The 16,115-nt window shown below is 41.8% G+C and overlaps 1 protein-coding gene across 5 annotated transcripts in view; it reads right to left on the minus strand.

Moving 5' to 3' along the window:
- The window catches only part of MCF2L (MCF.2 cell line derived transforming sequence like), a 110,434-nt gene that overhangs the window by 44,477 nt on the left and 49,842 nt on the right, over positions 1-16,115 (minus strand). For all 5 annotated transcript variants that reach the window (XM_068425168.1, XM_068425173.1, XM_068425171.1 and 2 more), the window contains exon 4: positions 2,892-2,982. In XM_068425168.1, the coding sequence (XP_068281269.1) occupies positions 2,892-2,982 (91 nt within the window). The remainder of the gene's footprint in view (positions 1-2,891; positions 2,983-16,115) is intronic.

The following is a 16,115-nucleotide window of genomic DNA, read 5'->3' on the forward strand; positions in this document are numbered from 1 at the left end:
AAAGCTAAGCTTTCTATATAGAAATTCTTTCTTCATTAGTTTTGTTTCAAAACATACTTCTAACACCTACTAGTACAAACCAAACATTTGTGTGTGAAGAGTCTTGGAAATAACATAAAATAATAATTATTAAAAAAATACAAGTTAGTATGAGTTTCTGGTTAGCAGCTGCTCAGTGCTTACAAATATATTTCCTACAGTTGTCAGGATATTAGTGATGGGCAGACGCTCCAGCCAGCATATTCCTGTTGGGCAGTGCTCCTGGCAAAGCACCCTGCGCTGGTATCTCTGATTTCACAAATCAAAAGAGTCAACCCTCTTGGGGTGATTAGAGAAAAATTGGGAAAGATGGCTGGAAAGATGCTGCAGGACATAGTACAAATGAGCCAACAGCCAAAACTCTCTTCTCAAGTAATGCGAGACTCTCATCCTCACACACGGCAATAAGCTTAAGCAATCAAAACTGCTAGAGATACCAGACTTTATCATAGAATCATAGAATGGTTTGGGTTGGAAGGGACCTTAAAGATCATCTAGTTCCAACCCCCCTGCCACAGGCAGGGACACCTTTCACTAGACCAGGTTGCTCAAAGCCCCATCCAACCTGGCCTTGAACACTGCCAGGGAGGGGGCAGCCACAACTTCTCTGGGCAACCTGTTCCAGGGTCTCACCACCCTCACAGGAAAGAATTTCTTCCTAAGACCTAATCTAAATTTACCCTCTGTCAGTTTCAAACCATTCCCCCTTGTCCTGTCACTACTTGCCCTTGTAAAAAGTCCCTCTCCAGCTTTCCTGTAGTCCCCGTTCAGATACTAGAAGGCTGCTATGAGGTCTCCCCAGAGCCTTCTCTTCTCCAGGCTGAACAGCCCCAACTCTCTCAGCCTCTCTTCATAGGAGAGGTGCTCCAGCCCTCTGATCATCTTCGTGGCCTTCCCCTGGACCCACTCCAGCAGCTTCATGTCCTTCTTATGTTGGGGCCCCAGAGCTGGACGCAGTACTCCAGGTGGGGTCTCACGAGAGCGGAGCAGATGGGCAGAATCACCTCCCTTGCCCTGCTGGCCACGCTGCTTTTGATGCAGCCCAGGATACGGTTGGCCTTCTGGGCTGCAAGCACACATTGCCAGCTCATGTTGCGGTTCTTGTCGACCATCACCCCCAAGTACTTCTCCTCAGGGCGGCTCTCAATCCATTCTCTGCCCAGCCTGTACTTGTGCTTGGGATTGCCCTGACCCATATGCAGGACCTTGCACTTGGACTTGTTGAACTTCATGCAGTTTGCACAGGCCCGGTTCTCAAGCCTGTCAAGGTCCCTCTGGATAGCATCCCTTCCCTCCGGCGTGTCGACCACACCGCACAGCTTGGTGTCGTCAGCAAACTTGCTGAGGGTGAACTCAATCCCACTGTCCATGTTGCAGACAAATATGTTAAACAAGACCGGTCCCAATACCGACCCCTGAGGAACGCCACTCGTCACTGGTGTCCACTTGGACATTGAGCCGTTGACTGTAACTCTTTGAGTGTGACCATCCAGCCAATTCTTTCAGACATAAGGTTCAATCTGGACAGCCCAAATGACACTCAGATACTTGATCACCATCAAAAGACAACTTTGACGGCTAGGAAAACCAAAGTAGTGGAAAATAAGCCTCTTGCTACCCTTCAGCCATTTAAAAATCTTTGTCCATCAGCAGGGCCCAGACAAATCCTCGCAACTTTGGTGCAAGATATGTATCATGTATACTTGACTTTGGTTTTTTTTAAGTAACAGGCAGCAGAAACCTATTTAGAGTGCACTTATGGCAAACATTATAGTAAATTAATGGCAGAGATGGTAAACAAGGATTTGTCACCATATCTTGTTTTGGAATTGGAAGGCAAAATTTAAGTGGTCAGGGATGACATGACTATTGCAGAAGCCCAAGAGGAGTACCGCAACACGCATCCACGGACACAATACAAAGCCAACACTGAGCCAGTTCAGTGAAAAGAAACAGATATTAAAAAAAAAATCATGCCTCTAGCAGATTAGACTTCAGAAGGATGCATGATTTCTCTTTTAAATAAAGCTCACGGAACAATGAGAAAAGAAGAAAAAAGAAAAACAACCCACCATCAACAGTACTGCAACCCACAGAGCTCGCTGTGCGTAACACCCTTCTCCAGGCAAAGCCCTTAAGCACCACCACCATCACTACAATGATGGATCCCATATCACAGGGAACAGATACTCAGGTTCTGTATATTTTACTTCTAGGCAAAACACGTACATTGGAGGAATGTTACCATAAATGTTAATATTATGGCTATAAGTAACATGTCTGTAATTGCCCCCCACCAACTACCACCTCAATTATGTAAATAAAAGGACTGTCATATGTGGAATACTAATCTGTCTTTAAACAGAAATTACAGCATTGAATTTTGAAAAAGATTCAAAAAATCCAGAGATACAGTCCTTTTTCTTTAATCACCCCAAATTGCGCTGCTTTCAGTTTCCACTACTGGAATCTGTTCAATGCTGCACCTCAAAATGTGGACCCAAAGCTCTATGACATGCACGGGCTGCCCATGCAAATATTAATTCCCACTTGGGACAGCTGCGTGCTGCACATATTCACGTGCACACACACACACGTGCACACACACACACGTGCTCTCCAAGTGCCTTCTCAGGCTGATGTCCTGAGCTGCAAACTGCATTAAAAGCACATCATAGACACACGATGCTCGGTCCCAGTCAGCTGGGATACAAAAGCACTACTGGATACTTTTTGTCATATATCAGCTAACATTTTGTTGAAGAAATAAAGTCATTGCTGCTTTTCTACTCGTAAGAGGAAGGTTCAACATGGAAAATCTTTCTGAGGAGTTAATTTAAAACAGTACTCACTGCTATCCGCAGTATGGAAGCTTTCACAGAGGTCCATTTGTCCTGTCTGCGATCTATGACAAGAATAAATCCAATTCCAGCATCTCGTAAACTAAGTTTGGAGGAAGAAAAAAATAAGAGAAAGATTAGTTAAAAATACAAATGAAACTCCTCTGATACTCTCACTCAAAAAAGCAGTTAAAAGGTAGTTTTTAAAAAAAAGTAGCTTGACCTTTTTGTGTGGAATCTTCTTCATCTAAACATCTTAAATAAATATATACTATACTATCCACCATTGGAAAGATGCAGCAGTTCCAAATATATTCCACAGAGCTTCAAATCATATTCAAATAATGAATTCTTCTTTTTCACTGTTTCAAGGTAATTTTAAAATTTCTTGTACAGAGATTATTTCAGAGGAAAATAAAACCCTTTGATTCTCCATTGTTGTGGTACTGATATAATCCCTCCTTCATGCCTGTTTTCAGTATAATTTCAGGATCAAAACAAAGTCGTTTTCTTTTGCATCTGCTTTTAACCTTCTGTTTGAATTGTCGTCTTCCTCCTCACAGATATTTAAAACTTCTTAAAAATGCAGGTCTTTCAGATCATTCCACGATATTGCTCCGCGCATCTGAGATTCTCATATGCCTCCAGGTTGCAAACTTGTTCCCAGGTGCATTTTTACAGTCACGGAAACAAAACTGCGGCATTTAAACACTCCAAGTCAGAGATGAGAAAAATGAGATCAGACGCGCTTCTCTGGAACGGAAACATCTGTGAGAGAGATCCCGCTCAAAGCCTTGCGTACGGGTGACCTTTCTTTTTCGCCTGCGCTCAGCTGCATGTGCTACTGAGTCCCAGTCAAGGGATGTGCTCCTGTTTTGTAATTCCCCATCTAAGCCAATTGTGCAATGCCAGCAGCAGCCCTTGCCAGCCAATCGCAATCAAAATGGAAACGACAAGCAAATACAAGGCAGACAGGCTCGGATTTGTTATTTCCTCATATATTTGGTCATTTTTAATACATTTGCTGTATTTTCAGTCCGGATAATAATTTATGGCAAGGCCTGTTGTCTGCACTGTGTGACATTTAGAAATATTGTGCATCGATCTGTTATCATCGTACCTTAAAAGACAATATAAAAATCAACACAACAGAATGTCAGGATCCCTTATTCAAGATTGCTGAATCATGAAAACACCAGCTTTGCTTTGTAAGACTATGTCGGTAGCATAATAATAAGGGGATGTCGAGGAGGACGAAGAATGCAGATACCCAGATGTGTTATCTTAAGGAATTCCTCAAAATTACAGATTTAAACATGACTTACAGTCTATCCCCTCCCTTCTACAAACTGTAATATCTCTCAAATTTACAGACTAATTATTTAAAGACATGAATAATCATAAAAAAATGCAAAGGAACACTTGTTTTCTTTCCAAAGAAGCTAAGCAGTCATTTTAACATAGGAGAACATTAGAAACAACCCCTCATTCCCTACGTTCAGTGCATGTTACTTAACTCTTGCTTCTGGGTTAGGACAACACTGATAAACAACATCCGAGTACTTGCCTTGTAAGCCTGAATAACCCTTGCAGACAAACAGGGCTTTATATTAGCAATATGCTTCCCACTACAGTAAATTTCTGTGATTTACTAAAGCTTCCCCTCTTCTTTGTCTTTCTTTATTTGAAGGGCAAGAGGAGGAGAGAGGTCCAGATTGATTTTAGCATCTTCCTGTTCCCCATTTAAAGTTCCCACCATTTTAACCTTTAGTGACTGAGCAAGATAAAATGCTAATAGCAACCATGTTCCACAATAAGCAGGTAGCAAAACAAACTCCTGGGATCACACAGCCTAAATGTGGATGGAGTCAAAAAGATGCTACAGCTTTCCCCACTGCAGTTCATGTGGATTTTGAAGAGTATTAAGACTCTTAAAGAGCTGTTTCCCCTGCTCCGTAGAAGTCCTCGGGAGTCCTGAAATTTCTGCGTACTTCCTCAGTAGAAGCACGATCTCAGATCCCATAGAGCACCTAGATGCAACATCTGCATCATATTTCAAGAAACTATTGACATTTCTGCATAACAGGAATAAAATTAAAGCCTCTGACAGAACATCAATCAGATTTCTCTCCAGGAGCACAGGGAAAGACAGGCTCAGCTGGGATCCCGGAGAAGATCTAGATGTCAGCTCCACACAGTTAATGATCTGCTTCAACACCTGGCAATAAGCAGAGCTTAATATCATTCTCCTAGAAAAAAAGACAAAGCTTACTTAAGTGTTGACAAAAGAAAGCACATCTCTAAGACAGCCCAAAAGATGTCTGTAGCCAGCCTTCTTTTTCCACTGGATCAAATCAAGCAATCAAATATGTCAGGTGTTCGCATGATTCAGAATGCGGCCCCCTTCCAGGCTCAGCATAAAAGCCACAACTGCTGTCTAGAAGAGACCCAGTGACAAAGTCTTGCGCACCTGCCTTCAAACCGTTAACACTCCATTAATATAGATTGCTTAAAAAAAGTAAATGCTCTGTTCTGAACCGATCATGGTGGAAAAAGTATTTGTTATCTTGACAACAGTGTCTCGTTACAAAGGGCTGGCTATGGAGTCTGGGATCCAGCTCCAGCAAGTTGTAGGCAGGAAGCAACAAACCAAACTAAGACATTGTGTACAACAAAGTTGAGAACATTATGAAGACAACAGAGGCATGTATTCAAGAAAAGTAAATATTGGAAACAGGTCTGTTTGCCAGTGAACCCTTGCTCTACTGACCTCTCTTTGCTGCCACACACACCTGCGTATGTAGTTACAAGACAGTTTGCAAGACCCCCCCCCTCTTTTAGGGCATAGGATGAATGGTGCTCTGGTAACAAGCAGGTATTCAGTTTTCCTTTGGCTCCTGATTTAACTCTTGAGTATCAGCTGTCCCTCTTTCCCTCAACCATATTTATCACATTCTACCGAAATACTTATTTCCTCTCCCTTCCCACCTCTGCCATTTGCTTGAGTAAAGCATTTTGGCTTCTGCTCTGTGTCTCAGCAGAAGCATGCTCTGACGGACACAGCCTGTCCTGCTCATTAAGCTTTACCCACTGCCTTGCTCCAGTTGCATTGTGCTCATCAGCCTAACCCAGGTCTTCTCATGACTCTGTATCACTCTCCAATAAACTTGTCACCACCACCCACATTTGTCTCCCCCATTGATCCTTCAACCATTCTTGTTCCTTGCTGCCTTGTCCCAAGAACAGCTCAAAACCTCTTGGAGCTTTATTTTTTTTATTTTGCACTGTCAGGACAAATGACCAAATCGGTTCTCACCCCACCCCTACCCGAATATCGCAGTCCCCTCATTGTCCAACCCAAGTCTCCCTTACCTACGTCCCGCTCAATCTTTCAGTATCTCCCCTCAGGTGGACACTTCTCTTGGCTGGCATCCTGCCTGTTGAGTCAGGCAGCTTGCCTGCACTGTCCGCTTGTCAACAGGTGGCACTTACATCCCACAAGACAGTCTTCCTGCTCTCAGACCTTGTAGCGGACCTGACTCTAGAGCAGCTCATTCTGCAACCACAGAGAAGCCCCTGCGCAGCCCCAGGATGAAGCAGGACATTTTTGACAACAGACCTGAGTAGCTACTGAGCATCTGTGACCTGGGATTTAGGCAGATTTTTCTCAAGGAATTTTCTTGATACCAAGGCCATCATTCTTCTAAGTGTCAAGTTCGAGTCCTTGACCAAAGGATGGAGACACTTGAGCTTCTCAAACAAAAGCCTGTTTAAACATTTGAAAAGCACAGTGGATTTGTTCCCTGGCTTCTGGGGAACAACTCAGCTGTTTTGGCTGAACTTTAAACCAAAAACTCAGGTGAGACCTCACAGACGGAAAGAAAATTTGGCAGAGTTGTAAACGACTGGAAACCAACCCTTACAGTGAGAAACAGCAGACAACCTTAGCAGCAGCACCTGCCTATTAAGGATCCTTGACATTTCCCTTACAACCTCGGCTTTCTTTAATGCATTAACTTGTATCCGGTGTACTTTCTGAAACATAATTTATATAAGCTTGTAATTCAAATTTAGTATTTCCTTCCTTTGTTTCCCTCCTAACACACACACACACAAAAACCACCATCATGAGGTAAGCTCTGTTCTTCTGTTTATTCACCAGCACAAAGAGCAGGACATTTTTAGAAAGGCAGAGAAACCATCCTCGCTCTGCAGGAAATACATCCAGCACACTCACAAAGGCCAGATCAGAAAGGTAGAAAGCAGGGGAAGGGGAGGCAGGGCCCACAGAGGACAGGAGAAAATGCAGCAGAGGATAGACTTTCTGCTCAGTCCTCTCCCTCCATCTTGGGGAGCCAGTGTAACACCATTCGGAGAAGGTGAGGGAGTGAGGTTGAAGTACCTGCCCAACAAGCACAGAGTTCTCCACATAGACTGTAGAGCAGGAACTGAATTTTCCACTTAGTGACTCCTCAGCTTTAGATTATGGGGACATCTCCCTCTTTGTCTTGTTTACAAGACTTATGAGCTCATGCACCTGGGGGTAAGAGTGGGAAAGCTTATAGTACATAGGACTGCAGAAAGAAACTTCCCTCTGGGGTGTGTGGAAGCAATTACATAGTCATCATCTGAAAGATACTTGCATTTCTCCAAGGTATGGGTGGTGACAACTGTTACACAAATAAGTTCCTACTGCTTCTACACTGCTGTATGAAAACTGTTCATATACACTCCTCTCTACTACAAGCAAAGTTCAGGTTCATTGCAGAGACTCAAGAATATCAAGCTTTTGCATGTTTGAAATTCTGTGCAGCATTTTAGGTTAAATAATTCCAGTTTAATAGAAGTGAATTTCAGTCTTAAAGACTGAAATTAAACAGTTGGCTTACATTACACTCAGGATTGTTCTCTACCTTGACTACCTCTGTCTATACATACAGACTGACTAGAAATTCTTGCTCTCAATGGCTGAACCGCTATTTTGATACTAGAACTTCAGCAATACTCAGTGAAGAATTACTGCTTTGAGCATTGCACCAAGGCAATGCCTGCAGCAATCTGCATTATAAGCAGCTGAAGCCGTCTTTAGATGCCTGGTACCACCCACTCTTAAAGCTTACCCTCTGTAGCTCATCACTGACCATCAACGTGCATCAGTGATATGCACACACTGCTTGAAGAGATGCAGGGTCCCAGGCTGCTCACAAATCCTGATCTTTTTTGGCATGCAATACGTACGCCTATGTAGGAAGGACCATGGAATTGGCCTATCCACCCATCTTGGCCATACTACTGTACCACAAAAGGGCAAACATACAAGACACAGTGACAGATCATCTCAGGAATGATGTTGCCCATCCTGTCCATACAGGAGTTAGGTTTACGCTTGGGCATGCCGTAAGGGTTGTGTGGACCAGCTCTTTAAAAAAAAAAAAAACCTCAAAGGTAGAAAGGTAGAATTCTATCCACCGCAGAAAAAGCTGAAGCTCAAACAGGTTCAGCATATACAAGGAGACAGTCCAGTAGCCTGAGCACAGGGGTAAGGAACGCTTTGAACACCAAGCATTCCCATTGTACCCCCAGTGATAAAAATGCTTCCAGCAGCTATCACTCTTTGAAGTCAGAAGTCATCCTATATTCAGTCATCAGCAAACAAGCTATGGTAATCAAGAACAGCATTCTCTGTTACTGTGCTTAGGAACTGGCTATTGGAAACCAGACACTAACTAGTGAGGTTACTGTTTCCCAAAAGAAACTTTGCATCCTACATTTTCAGAGGCATTTCAACTGATTGAACCTGAGCCACTTCAAACACCATTTCTCCATCTCTCTTGCCGCTGCTAGCAATAACTTCTTGGGGGGTGAGGGGGAGACAAGAACTCTTTCTTAATTGTGTTTCACACATTTAAAAAAATGAAACCACTAATGCCTTGGCAATGAATGAAAGCAGAGAAGAGCCATCTCCTTAGTGGCCTTTATATGCTCTAGAAGACAGCCAGATAATATGGTAAAGGACATGGTATTAATGGTATTAACAAATCAAGATAGAAATCTCCAGTACAGCAACTATGAAAGAAAATAATTCAGCCAAGCCCTATGGTGACATTTCATGTTACCAATTTTATGCTGGTTTCCCAGCAAGGAGAAGGGCATATCCTTGCCCCACATCTCCCCTCCTTGTGTCCCTTATGTAGGATTACCAAGACTTCTATTTGATCATTATGTAAGTCCTAGAGTATGCAGTTTTTCCCAGAGCAGAAGAATTTAATGGTTTATGAATTCGACAAAGAAAAAAAAGTTAAAGTTCAAATGTAACATTAAACAAAATCTAGTACCCAGGCACTAACCAGTAATTAGACCTAAAACAGTTTCATTTCCTTACAATTCTTGATTGTTCATTATCATAAAGCCTACTTTATTTCAAAACTGGCCAATTTATCCACTTAATTCCAGAGCAAATCCACCAGCTGGGTATTTTAAAACAGAAACAAAATAATATGTATTTGACAATATATTTGACACATTCCCTTCATTTTAAAAAATGTATTTGACACATTATTTGACACAAAATGAGTAAACAATGGAAATAGGAGGATACACCACACTTCACAAAGCTCCAATTTGAAAGCTTCAGATATCACAGGCTTTTATAGCCCATGATACCCAGCCTCACTGTATAAGGTGCCTGATTAAATCAATTTAGAGACAGCAGGAACAGAAAAAGAACTATAAACCAGACATTATATATGAGCTCTACGTTGGACAATGAACTTTCTAGTTTCAATTGCTAAGTGACCCTGTAGGTTTTAACACAGTATCTAAGCTGAATACTGCTTTGTACTGCTGCTGCTATTTCAGATGTTACTTACGTGTTTTCTAGAAACCTGCACTTAAATTAGTACTTAAAAGCATTCAACTGAAGAATAGCCTGGAAAATAAAAAAGTGTTATAATCCTTTATAACACCAGTGTTACAAATGATATTCCAAATTTGCAATGTAAATGTACAAATCATAAAGTGATTACACACCTAAGACAAGTGGGAAACGTTCTAAAAGCTGGACAGTAATACCTTCCGACTAACTACACTTGCTCTAAATTAGCAAACTTTAAAATTATATTGTCCTATTTTTATGACAGAAAATTTGAGGTTTGCATTGGTATTGAGGTATCAGTGGCAAAGAAACAATCTGCCAAGGAAACAAATAGAATGAAAACATATTCCCAAAAGATGGCTGTATATACAATTGCATGATGCTGTCCTGACATGTAATGGGTTAGACAGAAAATAGCTGTTTGGTGCCAAATTCTGCCACAGATGTATATACGTGACTAACAGAGGTCAAAGAATATTGCACACATCTGAGAACAGAATTGTTCCTAACAAGGGTAACATTTAAGAACATAACATTTATGAACACCTAGATGAAGCTCTTTTGCTACCTAGCAGACCTCCTGAGCCCCTAGAGGAAACTGGCATGACATTTTGGCTCCGATTCAAACTGCAGGCCCGACATCTCAGTTCAGATTCCCACAAGCATCACTTTCAGTTGAGGTGTGTAACTGGTCTATCAGATATCAATTCTTATTCCAGTAACATTCATGAGAAAAAACAGAAGCGATGAGCACGCTCCACTTCTGGCACATGGCACTGTGTACGGGACAAAAATGGGAACACAATGATTAACGAATTCTACATAATTTCAGGTGGAATTAGTAATACAGTTTTGTCTTTAATTTGTGTAACCTGTATCTCTTCAGCTGAAAACACTGAAGAAGTCAGCTAGTGCAGGAAGAGCAGTTGGGAGGACACATCCATTGCTTCTGGTCTCCTTTGAAAACCATCCATAGAGCACAGACCCAAGGAACAGGATCACCTCAAGCTTCCCAAGGTGCTGAATTTAAAGCTGGCGCTTGGTGGTGTGAAAGTCACTGCACTGCACCTTTATCACTCCATATCCAAATCTCTGGAATCAGAGACAAAACCTGCCATCTACTCATCGTGTTTAACTACATAGTGCCTACACTCTGCTTCAACAAAAGGCTATTGATCGAGAAGAATTTGTTATATTTGACTATTGGGCCCTCTCACAGTCAGCTCAATGAACTTTAACTGCAGAAGGAAAAACCTACCCAACTCAAACTAAGGCTGACTATTGTTCATGAAGAAATATAGGAAAGAGAAGGAATTCCAGCAAAAGCAATTTAAAATGAGACAGTTGGAAGTGCTGCTATACAAGTGCAGCCTCTAGTGGTCTGTCCAAAATCACTGACTGCCAAGTAAAAATTATTATATATAAAGCTCCTGGCAGTAACAGCTGCATTTCACCCATCACAGCTGATGTTGTGACACTCCACAGCAGGAGCATAACCTGTAAGCAAGGAGGCACCATTTCTCATTGATTATGTTTAAAATCTGAGTTTGAAAATAAAAACTTCTCACCCCCCAAAAAATACCCCTCACCTAAATCACTATAAATACAACCATGTGCATACTATTCTACCATCTTTTTCATTCTACACTGGAATTCCGTGAATGGATGGATTTTTAAATGGACATTCAAAACACAGCATTTGACCTTCTCTTTACTTCAGTTTTGATAGTTAATGGCTTCCCTTCAGAGAAACAGATGAAGCTGCACAGGAAATGAGGAAAATCTGAGCCTTTGTGTTGGAGCTGAACCTGTTAAAGTTTCATCATTAGACAAGGTTCATTTAAGAAATTTCATACATTTCCCTCCCTCCCTCCACTGTGCACCTTTTTTGTCTTTCTTTTCACATTCCAGTTAACGCTCCCTAAATCTTATCCAGTGGAGCACTGATGAAAACCTTCTCTCTTCCTTTTCCTATTATGCTTACTTACAGTCTCAGCTGTTACTGGTTCATGTCCTACGTATGTCTGAAAACACTCATACTGTATTCCAGTTTTCTTGGGATTGGGGAATCATCAGATACACAAAATTGTAATTTAGGATCTCACAGCAAGCGGGCAAAGAAGAACTTAGATGAATGCTGGGTTGTGAGGTGGCATAAATAAAAACCATGATAGACAAGAGGTTATAATTTGCTCATGAAGCAGAAGAGATGAGCAGAATCATACAGCCTGGAAGAGCAACACCATGAAAACACTTTTTGAAACTTTATAACCACAGGCAAGATAATTACACATGAGGCTGTGTCAAATGACAGGAGATCTTAAAGGCCAGATAAACAGGAGACAAAAATAATGAAAGCAACTTCAGAGAGCTTTGTCTAAGGAGCTGATAATAATGCAAAACTTTGGAAATCTCAACCAAACTTCACAATGACTGTAGCCTCTTTCAGCCACCACAGGACTGTGACAGCAACAGCTCACCGCATCTGCCTGCAAAGCAAGAACCTGCAAGGAAGATGGGCTGCTATTGGAGACGTGCTGTCGACAAGGCGAGTGACAACCAGGAGAGTTGCTCTCAAGCCTTGGTCCCAAAGGCAACCAAATGCCTTTATCCAGCACAGCAGTAGGTCCCTTGAAATTTTGAGATACGAGTCCAAACATGTTTACTTGAGACATTTCTGTCTCAAGTACTGCTTGTGTCCCTCAGCCAAATAAGCAGCACTAGTACACATCTTATTTAATTTAAAGTATTCATGCCAATTTACATAGCATGCAAAGTCACATTTCTCTTTGCCCTCCCCACCCAGCTGCAGAGATATGGGCATCAGTATCTCCCTTGATTGGTCCCTACAGCTCTTCTTTATCTCCTATGCTACTCTAGGTCCTCATATAAGCCTCCTTCCCACTTTCAAGCCAATTCCTCCTTAAAATAAACACGACTGACGGGAGTACAGTAATGCTGGCTATATTCCATCATATATGCTGACATTCTTTCTGCTCCAAAAAGCTTATGCTGTTGGGAGGAAGCTGAGGGAAAGTAGGCAGTGTTAAAAATAAGAACTAAAATGCCCAGGCATCATCATCTGCCTGGGCCTGGACATCTGCTTGTACCAGATGCACTGATTTCCTTCCTGTGGTATCCATCAGCCTTTTTTTACGGTAACTTAGCAAGCTTTACCCCACCAAGGAACCCCACAGACTAAAATCAGAACAGCTTTGATGCATTTATGCAGGTAACAGAAATAATCATTAAAATACAGAGTTATTGCTTAACAGATCCTCTTTTAGTGTGTGAAATTAACTACAGTAAGTTTTTTTTAAAGAAAAGTTTTAATTTTCTAAATGGAAAATCCAGTGTAATTTCTTCAGGTCACCCAGAGCTGCTTTAGGAAGGACTGTCTGAAGAAAGACAACAACTCTGAGGACTCGTTTAGACTTAACTACAGATGGCTGAAGTAGGCCACATCATCCTTGAGGGACAATTAAGGATAAATAGGTCAATAAAGGCAAAAGGCTCCACATTGGTTAAGCTTAAGTAAATTTGAGCAACAGAAAGCTAGGTGATCCTTGCTTTAGAACTATTAAGTCAGACTCCATAAAAGCATTTTTGCACCTATTCAGAACTATGATATTGGAATTATACGTATTTCCAGTACACTTCAACAACCATTAATGCCACTGCACAAAGTATTGGTACAGCCTTATCTGGAATGCTGCATGTTGTGTTTTAGAAAGGTGAGTTTATACTTAAATAGGGTGTTAAATACTCTGAACTTAAGACTGGACTAATGAAAGCTCCTGCGTGAGGTCCAGCAGATTAAATTTACTACTGGACAGTGTGTGTCGTGCATACAGAGCCTATATACTACTCGAATCCTCTAAGCCCTGAAGCTCTAAGTGAGATTTAAATACTAGAAAGGCTTTGCCTGTACAGGGCTGAGCGGTAAAGCAAGTTTAAGACGTCAGCAAGGTGGACATCAAACAAGTGTAAATTGTTCCAAACCCAAACCCAGTAAAAATTCATACTTGGTAAGTAATGTGTTAAGCTTTGACCTAATCTTGTAAACCTATGTATCTGACACAAAAGCTTCAAACTACCACTTAACTTTAAGATGCAATGCTCTTACTTCAAACGTAAACCTTTACATTTCCTTTCTGCTTACAGGAACATATGGCATTTACAACTGTTTGGCAGCTGTGCTCTGAGAAAGGAAGGGCACACACAGCATGACAGATTTTGCTGGAAGTCCCGGGATGTTCTCACTGACGAATCTGAGGGGCTGCCAAGGTAACAGCAGGGTAGAGGTTCCACATCTTCAGCCTGGATTGTAATCTGACAAAGAGGAGAGCGTGGAAATGAAACACAGCTGACAGAAATAAACTCTGAAGCTGCAAAGCTGTTGCTCAGCATGTCACTGTGAACTGTCAGAGCATCTGTTTTTTTGGCACTTCCTACCCATTATGTGGTGACGTTCATCCCTGGCACTCCATAAAACAAAAGTGGTTAACTCTTAGCTAGTGGTGGGCTGCTTGTTTGGTTTGTAGATAAATGAGGCAACACGTGTGGTTACCCTCCCATACTGGCTTTTCGCAAGGTCATCCTGGACCGTGAGGGACTTACCAGCTCAAAACACAGCATTACCCCAACATGGCCGCCCCTGCTTCCAGAGTGCAGTGGTGGATCTCTGCCAAGGAGACTGGCCAGACCCAAGCTCTGTGCTCTCCAGTGCCTGTCACGCTGAGGTTTGTTAGCTCCAGCAACATCCATGCCATGCTGTGGCGCACTCTTCTGGTCCCTACCTAAATCCATCTCATTACTCTTTGCTGTGCCCACACTAGTGAAGTCTTCTTGGATCTGAACCCACTGGAAGGCTTAGCATAGACATTTCTTTTTCAGTTTTCCAGTTAACCTGGTGTTATCCAAAATGATGGGGAGCTGGTGCAGTTAACAAGGAAGCGTCTACCCAAAGCTTAGCAAACCTTAACAACTGAGCTTTCAAACTGTCGGACATTGACACTTTCAGAGGTCGTCTCGTTCTGTTTCGTTACTTGGACAGGATGGCTCCCTAGTTTCCAACACCAGACGGTACCACAAACAACAGGATTTCTTAGAAGGCCACATTGTGTTCAAGCATTTGTAAACCATCAGGATCAAAAAGAAGGGGACGTTCTCCCAGGCAGGAAACCGACAAGGACGGCTTTCAAAACAGGAAATTGCTGAACACGACAAGTTAACCTGAGATATGCTCAAGATCATGCAGTAGGACAGAAGAGCATTACAAAGAGAGGCTGTACAAGGCTCTCTCTAAATACAAGTACAAAAGGCCTGTGTATTGTATTTAATCAGCAGTGTGGAACTCCAACTGGCCATCAAAACCTGTTCTGAATTTTCTAATCTACACTATTTCTTATTTCTCTTGAAAGGGACTTTATACTTAAGACTCAGCTTTACACTTTTGAAATATTAATTTTCCAGTCTCTTGTGACCACAAGAATTGTAGCTTGCTTTCTTTGTTCAAAGAACCTATATAAGCAATTAATAAAAGCATTAAAACTATATCCTTTTGTTCTTTTGTACAGCATATTGTCTTCTGATTGCAGTAGAAACTGCTAATTAACCAGAAGCAAAACCATATGTTGAAAACTCCTGTCGTCTTTTTTTTTTTTTTTTTTTTTTTAAACCACTGCAATTATCTATTAATTTCTTTTGGAGCAAGTTTTCATGCTACACCCCACAACTGGTAAATTCATATTCCAAGAATGTGTACACACTTAATAAAATACGTTTAGAGTGACAGCTGTGATGGATAGAAATAAGTATGAATAGCACTTGCCTTCAGGGTACATCGCAAGTCTTAAAAATCTATTTAGTAGGATAAACAGAAAGAGGAAAAAAATACTTTCAAAACAGAGAAAAAAGAAGAGAATACCGAATGCTCTGAGATGACTTCTTAAGGGTACATTAGGCAGCTATTTCAGGAGCCTATTGCAAACCTGAATGGAATGTTCTTCCTCCACACTTTCACACGTGGCATGTAAAAGGTACATCCCACAGGTGCCTCTCCCACTTTGCACAGAATCACAGAATCAACCAGGTTGGAAGAGACCTCAGGGATCATCGAGCCCAACCATTGCCCTGACACCACCATGTCAACTAGATCATGGCACTAAGTGCCATGTCCAGTCTTTTCTTAAACACATCCAGAGATGGTGACTCCACCACCTCCCTGGGCAGCCCACTCCAATGGCTAATAACCCTTTCTGAAAAGAAATTCTTCCTAATGTCCAACCTCAACCTCCCCTGGCACAGCTTGAGGCTGTGTCCTCTTGTCCTATCGCTAGTTGCCTGGGAGAAGAGGCTGA

This window comes from Nyctibius grandis, chromosome 2 (assembly GCF_013368605.1).
Source record: "Nyctibius grandis isolate bNycGra1 chromosome 2, bNycGra1.pri, whole genome shotgun sequence".
NCBI lineage: Eukaryota > Metazoa > Chordata > Aves > Nyctibiiformes > Nyctibiidae > Nyctibius > Nyctibius grandis.